General features: G+C 38.1%; 2 protein-coding genes across 4 annotated transcripts in view; one reads left to right on the top strand and one right to left on the bottom strand.

Moving 5' to 3' along the window:
• Nucleotides 1-15755, top strand: part of LOC309636771 (uncharacterized protein) — a 355047-nt gene that overhangs the window by 161823 nt on the left and 177469 nt on the right. Inside the window, exons 2-3 of the mRNA XM_082410294.1 lie at nt 4491-4568; nt 8159-8288. Coding sequence (XP_082266420.1) covers nt 4491-4568; nt 8159-8288 — 208 coding nt within the window. The remainder of the gene's footprint in view (nt 1-4490; nt 4569-8158; nt 8289-15755) is intronic.
• GRM5 (glutamate metabotropic receptor 5) overlaps nt 156-15755 on the bottom strand; it is a 543363-nt gene continuing 527763 nt past the window's right edge. For all 3 annotated transcript variants that reach the window (XM_082410113.1, XM_082410114.1, XM_082410115.1), the window contains one exon: nt 156-9162. In XM_082410113.1, coding sequence (XP_082266239.1) covers nt 8265-9162 — 898 coding nt within the window. In that variant the 3' untranslated portion in view covers nt 156-8264. The remainder of the gene's footprint in view (nt 9163-15755) is intronic.

The raw sequence follows: 15755 nt of genomic DNA, 5'->3' as shown, positions 1-15755 counted from the left end.
CACAATATTAATTGTGGTTTCTCTTTTACTTGATTAAGCTTGACAAACCTTTGTCAATGTGTTGGTCTTTTCAAATTAAAAGACTTTGGTTTTAATGATCACTTTAAATTTTTGAGTAGATTTTTTTTCTTTTATTAATTTCAATTTAATCAATGTTATTTATATTTTCTTTGTTTTTCATTGTTTATTTTTCAACATCTTCAACTGAAATTTTAGTTAATTTCTTTTTAGTCTATTTTTTAATGTATACAGAATAAAACATTTTCTTTAGAGTACTGTATGTGCAGGGTTTTCACTAAGTTCATTGCTATGTAGGATATAATTTTAGTTAAGTTTTCCTCTTCAGTCCAAAAATGCTCTTAGATGAGAGATCCCCAGGATTTCTTTTGGATATCATTTTTTTTTTAATTTCAAAATTTTATGACTTTTAGTCAGTGAATGTAGCCTGTATGATTTTTGCCTTTGGAAATGTGTTAAGGTCTCTTTCATGGTCAAATTCAAGGTTAATGTTTATGAATGTTTCATGGATGATGAAAAGAATGTCTATTCTCTGTTTAATACGAACAAAGCTCTAAATAAATTTGATTATTCATGGTTTTGTTACTCAATTCCTCTATTATTTTTTTGGCTTCTTGATGTATTTGTGATTTAAATATATTAAAGAGGTCTGTTGTGATTATGGAATTGTGTGTGTGTGTGTGTGTGTGTGTGTGTGTGTTTCTATTAATCTTTACTTTGTATGCTTTAAAGCCATATTTTAAAGCACATATTGGTTCATGACTGTTCTGTCTTCTGAGTAGATGTTTATCAATTTAAAATATCCCTTTTGGCCCTTTTCATAAATTTAATTTTGAATTACTTCTTGCCAGACATTAATATTCCTATACCCACCTTTGTTTATTTTGCATTTGCCTCTCTCAGTGTTTTGCATATACTAGGGCTGGGTTAACTGATGGTGCTGGTTCAGCAAATAACATCACTCAGTAACACAGTTGCATTATTCTTTTTTAGGGCCTCTCAGCTTCCTTTAATGTATTCAGGCTTTTAATCTGTTTATTAGCCTAGTCATTATTACTTGCATTTTTCTTGGGTTCCTGACCCCAACTTTGTCAGTTCGAAATGGTTGTATCTCAGGCTTCTCTTATATTTTAAAAATTGATTTTGGGGCTTTTTGTTACCATGCAAAGAGCAAGAAAGCCTTCTTGCTCTCATACGGACAGAATAGAACTAGTCAGGATATTCCCCTGATTTTGTTGCTGATTTGTCCTGTATTATTAGAGTGGGTATTTGTATTTCCGGAATAAGACGTTTTCTCTCTGCATACATTTAGAGTGTTTCATGCTTCCTTGAAGAGTGGGCTAATGCACTAGGGCTAATGATGTGATTTGAGCTCTTTAGAGAGAGAAAGCATATGACAGAGAGTACCACAACATACAGGGAGGTAAAAGGTAGAAATCATTATTTTGAACATGCAGGAGTAGAAATGCATTAGTATGGTACATGTGTTAGATGTAGCCATGTAATTTTGATTACTTAGGTAAATTAGAAAACACGTGAAAAATGTTTCTTAAATAACTTCTGGATGATACTCCAATAGCCTTCTACTGCTCTTGGAATATAGTTCACTGGCTACTTGACATCTACTAATGCTACTATCTCACATATTGCTTCATCTGAGGCTGTTGGGAGTTAAGGAAACCATCCAACATGTTGATTGAAAAAAAGAAAAAGAAAAAGAAAATCCTCAGCTTGACCCCTGGGAGTAAAGTTAATGTGCTGGTAGAGCTCTGAGAAATCAGAAAATAGGAGGAAAATGGATAATAAAATGTAGCAAGGCTTTCCATGATTCAGTAGAATGGCTCTGACATGATTGATGATATAAATCCATGTTTTCTTCTCCAAAATCCTTAGGAGATCATCATGGAAATAGCAATTAATTTTCAAGACTAAAGGAAAAAGTGTCTACAAATTATAAATTTTATATCATAGCATTTCCAAAACTCATACTATGAAGTTCTACTCTGAGGAGACTACTCATAGAAAAAAAAAAAGAAACTTCCAGGATTAATGCATATTAGCATATTTAAAGAAGAGTGGCAAGTTCTGAGGTGAAGGCAGCCATCCAACTTGGAGTTATTATGATTTCCAAACTTTTAAAAATCTAAAACTTTTATTTTGTGAAACACTTATTACTGTTCAGCAGTTCAGAAAAGACAATTTACTATATTAAATTGCGATTTTCATGGACATATCAGTCATATAATTTATTATATAACATTTATCCTGTTATAGAAACATGCTAGTTATGTAAGGCTTTGTTTTATGTCAATGAGTAAAAATACAAGTTATATATAAATAAGCCAAATGTGTCTGATATATATACCACATAACTAGCCTATTTGTATAAATGTTTATACAAAAAGACTTAGATGTCATGACAAAACCAAATGTGTTGGGTCTGGAGTAAAAGCTAATTTAAAATATTTATTCTTGTGGAGGTTAAACTAAGTTTTCCTGTAATACTGTTTGTTTAGGTGTCTAAACCTGGCCAGAGAAGCTGAGTCTAAAGGTTTTTTCTTAGAATTTATCTACTGAAATTATTCTTAAAAAATAATGTAGTAACTGATTCTGAATTTCAAAATAGTTTGAGAAAAAAATATACTTCCTATGCTTTTGTTTAAGGAGATTATTTCATTAATATAATTCTGTCTACTTACCTACCTACCTAGCTAGCTACCATAAAAAAGTAAATGTTTGAGAACTGTTTATTTTTAAAAACTGATGATTTGTGTACAGTATAACCAAAAAACTGGCCAGCATTCAGCATAGGCTATAACAGAAGAAAAGCATTCTTTCCGTGGTGTTTAAGATCAATTTACTAACTCATCCTAGATGGACAGTTCCAAGGTTGTATGTGAGTTCAAGCCTCAATAGTCTCTTCCCCCAATGATATATGCTTTAAGTTGGACAAGAATTTGTTACAGCTCCACAAGTAATATTGGACATAACATATCTAAGCTGCCTGCTGGATATTAACTGTATAATAAATACTATGTTGCCACTAACAGCTATCACCTATTAAGCATTTACCACATACCAGGAATGCTGGAAATGAAATAAACTTCACAGCTTATTGTTACTCACGTCAGCATTTAAATAAAGAGGAACTGAGTTATAGAGAAGTCAAGGTAATTTATCCAAGATCATATGGGACAGGGCAATAGAGCCTGACTTTTATTTCTATTTAATGCTATTTCTATTGCATCAGCTGGTTTTATCTGGCCTCCATTGGTTCTATGGAGTCTTACAAAACTCTTTTGATCTTTAGGAGATAATGTATGTAGTCCAGATATCTTACCTCAAGCTCAAGTTTATGTAAACATATGCCCATTTGGATTACTTCAGAATAGAAGACACTGAATTAGAGAGTCTGACCAAAAAATGGCTTTCTTTTTTAAGTTCAATCATAGTTTATATCAACTTATATAAGAATATATGTATATATATATTAAATGTGTACAAATAATACAATGTAGGGAAGCAGAGAGAGGCTATATTTTAAAATTTACATTTTCTCTTCCATACATCATTCATATAGTCTACATTATGCTTTTAGGTTTTAGCTAAGTTGTGTTCAGGGGGTGTAAATTTGCTTTAGAATCTATCAAAGTAAAAAGTGATTTGACAAGTAATTTTTTTTTTTGGCAAAATTATATAGACAAGCCCACACGTACACACACAAACATACATACATACATACACATATAAACATATACAGATGGACTCAAAGTAAAATATCTATATTGATGTGTGTGTTTGTATACATATACAGACACAGATATATATATATATACACACACACATATATATATACACACATGCGCATAATCTATATTATTTTTGTGATGTTACATCTATCAACACAGATAATTGTGGAACTATACCTATAATTTGTATTGGTATTTCCAGACACAAAAAGGACTTATATTCCCTACATGCTTCCTTGTTTTAATATAACTATTTATTTATGTCTTAAAAGGTATTTGTAGGTGCCTCTGGGGACAGCATCTCTGGTTGGTTTGTGGTTGGTTTATATTTTCATTTTAATCTATTGTCCACAGGCTGCTTTGTAAACCCCATAACGCGAATGTGTAGATCATTCAGAATTTAAGATGAATTAATAGTATGGCTCTTTGGGTCATAGAAAACGCTATTAAGACAACAATCTAAACATTTAAGGGGAAGAATCTTAAAGTCATATCATAGTTTCTTTTTTTAATATATTTCAAAAAGTAACTGACTTCACAAACACCAGCTCTAACATGATTTAGACAACTGAGAAACAGGCAAGTGTATTTTAAAATACTAAAATAAAACACATTTATACAAGTACAAAGCAAAACAATGCTGATAAAAATGTTAAACTTTATGAAAAAAAATCATTTGCAATTCACATCAAAATAATTTAACATTCTCTATCGTTTTAATAGCACAAGCTGCAACAACAGAAAAAAAGACAGATATGCGCACATCATTTTAAAACCAAATCAGTTAAAGTGCAGAAAAAAGTAAGTACAAGCACTTGTAGCCCACACAAATCTTTTAGGATTGGCACCATCTCTCTAAAACATCTATATTCTATATAGATTTCTAATTACAACACCACCAGCAGCTGCCATTGAATTCTAGAAATACACACAATATACATAGTATATTTGTTCACATTGGGAAGATCAGTGAAATTCAGCCAACTATTTTATACATGCCTCGTTCTTCAACAGATAGTAGAGCATCTGCCAGGCCTCAGACCCTCTTTAAAGTGAATTCCGACTTATCTTTATGCTTTTCACTGATCTGTATTTTTTCACAGTATAAAATTGTAAATGGTAACTATAGAGATTCTGACAGCTTGAGGGTTATTAATAAGCTGTGGCTAAATGTGAACTCAGGTAATACCTTTGAAGTCTCCAAAACATGTACATTTTGCCGGGAGACTAGCACAGGAAATGTTTTTTTCCTTAAAAAGTGTTTAATTCCTGGTTTGGAAGTCACAGAACTGCAGCAGAGCCATTACACAATTCATGGACAGTCAGAAATAGCTCCTAGTCTTCCTGATTACATGCTGGTAACAGCAGAAACTTGGGAAAGACTGTTACTAACAAGGATTAGCACATTGGGGGGTTTCTTTTTTTTCTTTGCTTCAATCAAATCTCATACCGTTTTCCTTTCCACACTCCCTTTCTGTTCCCCACCCCTACCCCAGAGAGATGGTTCTGGTTCTTCCCAATGCAGATGCAGTCTTCTCAGGCTGCCACCACTCTTTCCCACAACAGAAGAAGGGTGGACTTCTTAGATAGTCCGTATAATTTGATCAAACCAGGTCTTCTTTTTTTCATTCTGGGACCAAACTGTCCTTTAGGGTCACTTTTCTGAAACTTAGCATTCCACTGTACTTTCCCCTTCCTTTTAGTCATGCTGGTCCTGACTGAATTATCACTGGGCACCAGGAACAGACTGTTTTCAAGGAAATTCAATGAAAATAGGTACTCAAATGAATTGTGAAGTTCATATCCTAGCCCTAGAATGAATATTCAGTTCTCTTTGTATTGTAGATTTATTACTTGGAACCTGGTATTAGAATTGGCAAAGAGACAGAGTTAGCATCATTCCAAAATAAAAGATCCCAAGAATGCATTACTAATGATATTGTATATTATACAATGGATTGAATGAAGTGACAAAGGGTTATATAAATACACAGAAAAATACATCTTGTTCTCCTCTAATTGGATAAATTATTTTTATTACAGTTGACTATTATTTCATATGGAATTATCAGATGGCAATTTATTTGCATTAAGTTTTAATTTCTAATGGATTTTCTCATAAGGTAGTGTACTTTTAAAAGAAATATATTACTAAACAATTAGAAAGGAATTTGATCATGGAGAAAGTTTAAAAAATGTTCTTCTATTGGTTAACACAGTGAAACTTGTACTTAAGAATACAATGGAAACCAACGTAAGTGTTTTATGAAACAAAATTTTAAAACTCAGATAGAGCATACTTAGAAAGGTTTCGATACCTAAGACATAAAGACAGTAATCCCCAGGTGAATGCCACCCTTTTGATGAGAATCCAGGGATATTAATACTCGAAATATTTACATTTGTTTTTAAAGTAGAGGCAGACATTTGCTTTCAATGAAACCATAACACTTAGCTAGATTCACTGTTTCAAGAGCCTTATTATAATATTTGGGATCGAGGGGCTCTGATGATGCTATTTTTAAATTGTCATTGGAGGTCTGATTTAAAACATTTTATATTTTAGTGAATTAATGTTAGCTTTTAATATTTTATATTGGGAGATTTGATTTAATATAATTTAATATAAGAACAGTTATCAGGCAAGTAAAGTGGAGCAGTATATTTATTATAACTTTTAAAAGTGGGGAATGATAAATTACGTTAATGGATATATTTCCATTTCTCAATTCCTTTTTTTAAGTAGATGTGAGATAAAAAATACTTACCAAAATAAGGATATTGAGCTAAAGGAAAAAGGTTTTTATTTATCTTTCTCTCTGCTAAAAATATACTTCTGCCTCAGAGCAAATCTTTTTCATAAGGCTATCTTTAGTATAAGGCTGGGTCAACTGAATTTAAATTTACAGGACACCTCCTCCTTTTATTACTATCCTTATTTAAAAATCAAAAACATTTGGCACCTGAGGATAGCTGTAATGGGAGGAAGAAAGAGATGACAGTGGATGCAGGTCTTGAGCTATGAATTCTACCTGTATCAGCCTATCAAAGCACAGGTATTTCTATTATAACTTTAAATCTCTTTTCTGCAGTTTTTAAAAAGTGACAGTATGAAGTGCACAAAATTATATTAATAATTATTTTAAAAAGGAAAATATTCATAATTGCTTTGCCTCTTTTTGGAATGGCTAAGAAAGATTGTGTGGTTTATATTCGTTAAGGTTCCTCTGTTTTAGTTTTCTGTATTGCTCTGAAAAATCTACATTTGTCATAGTTCATAGCTGCCCTGTTTAAGCAGCCAAGAAAAGTTAAAATCACTGCTCACTGGCATAGCTAAATCTCTGCTACGCCGACTTGACACAGTTTAAAATTTCCAGTGTATTAAGATCGTGTTAATTTTTTGAACAGTCCCTCCAATCATGACAATGTCTTCATTGGGTCTATGGACCGTTCTTCCAGTGGTGGGACTTGAAAAGAACAGAGGAGCTCTTTGTGCATCAGGTTTTCAAAAGAAAGGAATGAAGAAGCCCAAATGCGTACTTTAAATATTTTAGCTGGCAATGCATTCATAATGAGGAGTGGCCACATTTCATGAAAGAGATAGCCAAGCTGGAGCTCAAGAATTATTATTATTATTATAAAGAGAATTTCCAGCTACACAACGCACCCCAGTGAGGGAATTACAAAACAGTATTCCAGAAAATATTTTTTGCTACTCCAGTATTGATTGGCAACATGGTGAAATAGTCAAGAAATCTTCCACTGGTTTTCTTGGTTAATGGAGGTGAATTGAAATAACTAGGTGGAATCCAAGATGCAGGCGTTTGGAAGAGGATGTCACAACCAAATTGGAGAGGAAAGTCTGGTAAAAGCCCTACATACATCAGCGCAGCCCTCTTCATACAGTTGTGTGTTGTGTATGGGACACACTCACATCAAGGCCTCAGTAAATACTGGGCCCAAGTACTGCTTTCCAAGGTCCTTAAAGGAAAGAAAAAACGAAAAAAAAAAAAAAAAGAGGAAGAGAAAAGTTGACGTTTTGGTCCCAGATTTTGAGTTTGTTAGAAAATGTACATTCATGTTTGGTGAATCAAAGAATCTTCTGGGAAAAGAATGAAAGTAAACAAAAAAAACATTTTTTTACAGTTGCTTATTAACTATGCCTTTTCCCCTCCATTACGCTGTTTCACACTCATTGCTTCCCTAGAGCAAAGCACTTAGTATGTAACTGTTTCAACAGACTCCTTGTCAGCCCTCAAAAACAGAAGCAGTGTTTCTTAAAAGCCTATGTTTTCTAAGGCCACTAGAAGAAGATCTGCCAAAAGATTTGTAGTTGGTGTCTTCGTCGGTTGATGTTAAATAGCACTATTAATCTCTTGTTTCCATTACAGGTGTACTTGGCGTCTTCCACCTCGGGTCTTAAGCAGGCGACTGTGTCTGTGGGAACACCGGAGGTCTCGGCTCCGTTTGGGAACCCAGCGTGGTTTCCAAGGACATTCACAAGGACGAGGAGCTCTGAGTGTAATCTCTTATGATAAGTGTGTCGTATTTGGGAGACGATGGGATACAGAGGGCCGACTCGGACACTGGCGAGTTGGGAGTGGTACTCCCCGAGTCCACCGAGTCTCTGAAGGGGGACGGCGGGGTGAGAGCCACCAACTCCTCCAGGTCCGGCTTGCCGGCCGCAGCCTCGGGCCCGGCCGCCGGGGGCTCCCGGGCAGCGCCCCCAGCCGGCGGGGCCGCGGCCGCGGGCTGCGCGCCGCCGGTGATCTCAATGGCGGGCAGTGGCTGGATCTCGGCGAACGTGGTCATGGTGGTGGGCAGCTGGATCTCTTTAGGGATCAGGTAGGACGAGCAGAGCGGGGCGCCGGCGCCGGGGCCGGGAGCGGCGGTGGACAGCATCATGGAGTTGAGCTCGCTGATGTTGGCCGTGAAGCGGGTCACCACGCTGCTGATCTGCTCCATGAGCGAGCCCTGAGACGAGCTGCTGCGCGCCGCGGGCTCCGAGTGCAGCGACGGCAAGTCGTCGTCCGTGCGGCCGGCCGAGCCCGCGCGCTGGCTCAGCGTGCTGATGGGCGACGGCGAGCGCGGCCGCGCCGGCGCGGTGAAGTGCTCCTCGGCCTCCACCACGTCGTACAAAGCCTTGGGGCCGGCGTCCGGGGGCTCGGGCCCGCCGCCTACCGCGCCTGCGCCGCCCGCGCCCGCGCCGCCGCCCGCACCGCCCGCGCCGCCCGCGCACAGGCCGCGGCTCTCCGTGCTCTTGGGGAAGGGCTTGATGACGGCCGTTTGGTTGGGGTTCTCTTTCTTGTTGATGTGGATGGACAGCCGCTGCCACAGGTGCTGCCCCCGGCTACTCTTCTCGTTCTGCGCCCACGTGACAGATTTTCCATTGGAGCTGCGGAGAGAAGGGAGACAAGAGGTGACTCCGCGAGGCCCCGGACGGGAGGGCTTCCCCGGTGGTGGGCGGCCGTGGGACTCGGACTGGGGAGGACTTTTCTTGTTTTCCCAGGAAATAAGGCATCAAAGGACACCAGGGAAAGAGATCTTGGACGTGGCTTTTGCTTGCTTGAGTGAAAGGCTGCTTTCTTGTATCTGGTCTTCCGTTCATCATGACCACGGAAGTGTGTCAAAGGGGATATTAGTGTGGATAAAGGGCTGTGTATGGGGATTCTGCAGTAGTTCTGAGACCACCCGTGAGTGCAACAGCTGGTTAGGCTGCAAACCTAGAAGCGAGGGCTTGCAGTATTGTGGTTGTGTGCAGACGTGCCCGGGACAGGGCACGGGCTTCCCGAAGTTGGCAGCCTCTGAAAGGAAATAGATCTAGGACCTCAGCTCAACCCAGTGATCAGAGGACAGGGAAGGGGTAGGAGTCAGGGGTTACCAGGAAGTAGATAGTGGTTCCAATTCACTTTTTATTCTGCACGCCCATGGTTGGTGCATTTAACTAGGGATTTCTGTAAGAACTCCTGGCTTTGAACATGTTTGTACTTAGTCTGGCTTATCTGGTGGAAGATACAAATTCAGTGAACACATACACTAATTTGTAATTAATTAGAACTTTTCTACTTGGTAGAAATTTCCTCACGCATTTATTTGAAGGCCTAAAACTTGAATAACAATTCTGTGAGGGAGCATACAGTATTATTGCCTTTGGCACCTAGCGTATAGTTTCGAATTAGGGTCTCGGTGAGTGTTGTCTGACTGACATGGTTTCTTAGGACCTTTTTCCCTCTTCTTTTTCCCAAGTAGTCCTTTTTCGTCTCCACTCTGGGAACTGAAATCTGCTGTGGTGAAGAAAGCCTCTAATGAGGCTGATGCCTCAGCCTCAGAGCCTGACTGTGCCTTCCTTACCTGGAACTACAAACTCTCTATCGAGAGCCTCACCTATGGTCAGGTGATGTGCTCTGACCCTCAGGGATGTTATATGGAGAGATCCTCATCTGATTTCCCACAAAGCAATACAAGATCTCTGTAGCTAGGGGTTCTGTTACATCCAGACAGCTCTGTTCTAGGTGCTGTGACCAAGAGATAGCCTTGGGCAGTCTCTGAACAAAGGCTTTGACCACCCAATTTTATCATCTCAGCTGGTGGTTATTAAACTTAATTGTGCATAGGACTCACCTGGGGTATTTGTCAAATAACCGGGTGAACCCCAGGAGATTCTGATTGTCCAGATTGGGTTCCACGGATCTATGCATTTTACAAGCACTCTGCCCCCTGCTCCGTAAAGTGATTCTGCAGCAGGTGTTTCACAAACTGAGAAGTTCTAACAAGAAGTTATCCTTTCTTTCTGGGTTCCCATTGCTCCCTTGGCCTCCTTGCTGGAGGGCTGACCTGCCTTTATCAGACAAGGGACTGAATTGTGTTTGGAGCCCACCTGCCTTGGGACTGCAAACTGCAACTTCGAGATTCTCTTTTGCTTGAGACGTCCACTCCCTTAATAAGGGACCACTGTTTCTGCAGCCCCTGTAACAACATGCTTCCTGCCTCTTTCCCACACTGCTTCCCATGTCTTCATCTGTCCCCTTCCACTTTGTGGTCTTCCTTTCTCTGCTCCTTGCACTGAAATCTCATTCCATTTAATATACCCAGTGTCTTGCAACCTGTTGTCCTTCAAAATTCTTGAATGTGAAATGTCCTCCACCCTCACCCCTTTTCCTGCAAATAATGAACAAATTATTTCCAAGTTTGGAGGTTGCTGTGCATTCCCAGCACAGCAGAAGGGACCCTGCCAACCTGTTAACTTCCTTTCCAGAGAGTTTCAGGGTTTGTTCTTATGTTTTTGCATTAACCTGACCTGCCACCCTTTATGTTTTCAGTGCATTACTTTTCTTTTTCCCAAGTGTCCACTAACTTCTGGAACATGGCACAGAAGAAATGGGCCAGATGATTTGATTGGGAGGATGGTTGCCAACATCCCCATTTCTCTCCTACTGGCAAGATAAGAAACAGACATGTCTGAGGGACAATTAGTTTTTCAGGTAGCTGAGGCCACTTTTGACACAAAGCATGGGCTAGAAGCTAGAAGTATAACTGGATTCATTCTTCCAAGCTCTAGGAAAGTTCTTGCTCCCAGCACAGAGAGGTTTTGATGGAACATAACTTTAACAGTGACAGTCATTGGAATCACATGTAGCCGGGCTCCGAAACATGATAGCAGATTGAAAAACCTTTGGGTTTTCAGTGTGGCAGAAGGAAACTGTCCTAACCAAACAATCTGTACAAAGTACTGCCATCTTTCCTGGCCATGTCTTTACTCACAGTGTCACAGGGTCTGTGGCCACTTGGGAGAGAGAGCACCAGACAATCTGAATAACAATGGAAATGGACACAGGACACACCAGAGCCATGGAGTCCAAATCTGAGCACTTCATTTCATTTCTTGGGTCATGGAATATTTTTTTCTCCAAAGCAAATGGAGATTCTTAAGAAAAAACTGACCTACAACAGACGTTAGTCTGTTTATGAGTAGAATGTAGTTTCTATGAAGACAGAGACCTTATCTACCTTATTCACTGGCACACAGCAAGATCTTAATAAGCATTTGATGGATGAATAGGATTCTTTAGGCAACAGGCCTGTTGTGTGGTGTATGGAAAGTGCAGTGGACAAAGGATCCTACAATCTGTATTCTAATCCTGGATCTGCCATTCTGGATGCTTGGAAAATAATCTCCTTAAGCCTCATTTAAAAAAAGCAGATAGTATATCATTTGGTGAAGATTGTTGTGAGGAGATTAAATGAGACAATGAAAGTGAAAGGTTCTGGTAAGGAGACGGTATCTAAGATGTTATTTTTTGCATTCTGTGTGAATACTAAGCTTCAAGAAACAAAAATAATATATTACAGTCGGCCCTCTGCAGTTTCGCATCTGCGGATGCAACTCAAAGCAGTCAGGTCTAATGTTGGTTGAATCTGCGGATGCGAAACCTGAGGATACTGAGGACCGACTGTATTCATTGTACTATGCCGTTTATGTAAGGGATTTGAGCAGCTTGGGCTTTGGTCTCTGCTGGGGCTCCTGGAATTAATACCCAGGGGATACGAAGGGCCGACTGTACCCAATGCTGTTTTGAGCTCTGGTTGAGGAGCAGAGAATTCAGTGCAAAGTAAATATTTATGGTAAGGCCATAACATACTTCTGGTTGTTCCTTCTTACCCTGACTGATTGTACCCAGCTTTGGAGTTACAGAGGGTTTTATCTGCGATGTGTCTTTTCTCTTATTCCACTTCCAACGTTTACTTCTTCCTGCTCTTTCATTGAGCTGCCTCCTCTGCCTTTTCCTTCTTTTTTACCTAAGTACTTCCTATCTTTTTTTTTTTTTTTGACTTCACCTTAATTGCTTTTTCTTGAAGGAAGCTTTCCTGACCCCTCTCCTGACTGGGTTAGATTCCCATTGTCCCTGCCACAGGCACTGAATAACTCTTTGTTGTATGTCCATCTCATCTGCCGGATGGAGTGTTCTGAAGGCAGAGACAGAAGGTTCTTCATTTCCTGTTATATCCACAATACCCAGTGCATTGCCTGCTCAGTAATATTTTTTGGCTAATAGTTGAGTGGATAAATGCATTCCATTTTTGAAAATTCATACTAATTACTTTTGTTAGAATTAAGTTTTAAAAATAATTCAGTATTAAGGAAATTCTTTCGTCTTGAGGACCCATCTACTTCTTATATAACTCAATGTAATCATTAGTACTCAGTGTGCACTGAAAAGGATGTATGAAAAGGTATTTCATAAACTAAGTACAACAAGACAGATCTTGCTATCTAGCATGAAAATCACAAAGGAAGTGTTGATTTCTTGTTTGTAGTTCGTATATATCTGTTTTAGTGAAACTTCTCAGTGATGACAGTTTATTGAGGCAGTACCAGTAGGGGACCCAGAATGTGGCTCCAAGATCTGGCCTTGCTTGATGTTGGGCAAGTCACTTAATACCTTTGAACCTCTTTGCTTATTGGTAAAAAATAGAAGAAGTGAACCACCCTTCCTCACCTCACGTGATTTCTGGGAGGAACCAAAAGAGGAATATACATTAGGGTGCTTTATAAAGCATAGCACCTCTGCAAGGGGTTATCACCATCAAACTTTCCATTCCATGGAGGTAAAATGTTGTTTATTGGTATTTAGGCTGATAATTTTTTTTTTTTTTAAACATCAGGATTAGACATTTGTCCTAGGGCCTGAGGTAAGAAAAAGGAACAAACTTTTCCTTACCTGTCTACAGCACTTCACCTTCCCCAGCTAATATTTTGGGCATTAGAAAAGGAGGAAGAGGAAAGAAGATTGGAGGGAGAGACAGAACCAGTGGTCTGCTACATCTGGGAAGGAGGACAAACTGGCCAAACAAAAGAGAAGAAAACAACACAAAAACCTTGTTCTTTGCAGGCACCAATTAGCCCTTTTGCCTTATATAATACTATGTAGTCTAATGTTCTCATTTTTATGATGATTTGCTCTTTATTTCTGGAAAAACAAAAACAACAAAATTAAGCCTTTCAGTAAGAAAGAGGGTTATTAGAGGGTTAGGTTTTTTTGTTTGTTTGCTTTTTGTTTATATTTTGGGTTTGCCAAAATGGCACCTTCTACCTTTATTCTCAGAAGTTTGCTCTCCCTCTTCTCTTCCATGTGGGACACTTAACTAACTTATTCATTTCAAGCAGGCTCCAAATGTCAGCTCAATGACCTCTCCCAATTTCTCTACTCATCTGCCAAAACCTGCAGGCATTAGGGCATACTGCCATGGCACACCATCATTAGGAAGCAAATGTTAATAAAGAGAGAGTTTGACTGTCAAAAAAATCCAGGAATTTAGAATTTTTGTGTTCATTTTAAATGGCTGTTGAATGATCTGTGTGATTTTATTCCCTCAGAACTCATTTAGGGTTTTATTAATGGCATATAAGCAATTAAAATTCTCAGAATATTTCACTAAATTAAAAAAAAAAATAGGCCCGTATCCTCCTTTTGTTACATTACATTGTTTATTAATACTTTCCTAAGTTGCATAGTTTCAGGGCATAAGAAAAATCAAATGTATCCTCTGAAAATCAAAAAATTATTTTTATGAAAAAATTATCTTCATTACTAAACTTCTCTTTTTTGTGATTTTGAGTTCAGGGGTAGCCAGGAGAGAGGTATAGTAAGGTTATGAGCTTCCTAATACAAAAACGTATTTAAAAAATACAAAAACCTTGTAACATCATTAGCAAATATGTCTTTGGAATGACATCAGACAATATTAGGTCAATAAAATAATTTTATGAATTAAGAATACTAGAAGCAGAAAATTTGCAATTTCAGTTCCATTTTCTGCACATTTTCTTAAACTTTTATTAAAAAAATTTTTTTAACATCTTTATTGGAGTATAATTGTTTTAGAGGGGTGTGTTAGTTTCTGCTTTATCTTAAACTTTTATAAATCAATCTGTTTTGCTTTCAGTAATTTGTTTTGAACTACAAAATATGAAAATATAGTTTTAAAAAACACTGAGGAATCTGATATTGTTTATATTCAGACATTCTAAATTAGGTGGGAGAATTTCTTTCTGAGCCTTGCCTAAAACCTGACATCTTGATTTTGACAATTACACTGAAAAACACACCGTAATATATAAGAAAATGGCAGAATCATCTATATAAATTTACCCAGTTATAGCATAAATGGATGTAAATAGCTATTTTGCTGTCAAAAACAATTTAAATGGCCAGGATGATGTATGCATTAGAGATGCACATATAGAGAAAAACACTTGGGTAAATGGAAATGAAGTCAAGGACTAAATTACCTGGTAGAGACATAATAATCAAAGCAATACCACCTGTTTTCATAGTGCTTTATAAAGCACTTTTAGGAACACTGATTGTCAGAGGTTGATAGGCTCAAAGTGTTTATCCTCATTCCAAAAATGAGAAAACCGAGACTCAGAATAGGTGATTTACCCAGGGTTACACAGAAAATGACAAAGCGGGGACTAATACCATATCATGATTTTCAATTCCATTTTCCATGACAGAACACTGTCCATATTTGTTTTTTGAACTGAGCTCTCCTTATTCCATGGCAGAGAGCCTCAGATGTTACCTGTGATGGTATGTGTGTTTAAGTAGATAAGTTAGTAGTAATTTGATTTATATTCTCTCTTACTCACCCTGTATTGCTTTACTTCTTAATCTTGACACTGCAATATATTTTGCAGTCTCAAGAAAACACCCTGCTTCTCTCTTTGGTTGCTAACTCAAATAGCACAGGTTGATTGAGCACCTATATTTGTCAAGGATAATGATTGGATGCCTTGATGATGAAGGCACTTGAAGCTTACAGCCATATACATTAATATTATAAGGCAGTTTCAGCCTTTTTTTTAATGTTGTGATTCAACAGAAGACAGTTGTCCTGTGTATAGCACACTTATTTTCTCTCCGACTTATTTTGGAATACCAGTCAATGAGAGTGGTGTAATTTCAGGGATAATCTTAAATCTGC

This window comes from Balaenoptera physalus, assembly GCF_965194825.1.
Source record: "Balaenoptera physalus genome assembly, chromosome: 10".
NCBI lineage: Eukaryota > Metazoa > Chordata > Mammalia > Artiodactyla > Balaenopteridae > Balaenoptera > Balaenoptera physalus.
The sequence above is the reverse complement of the archived record's forward strand: the minus strand, read 5'-3'. Positions and strand labels throughout refer to the sequence as shown.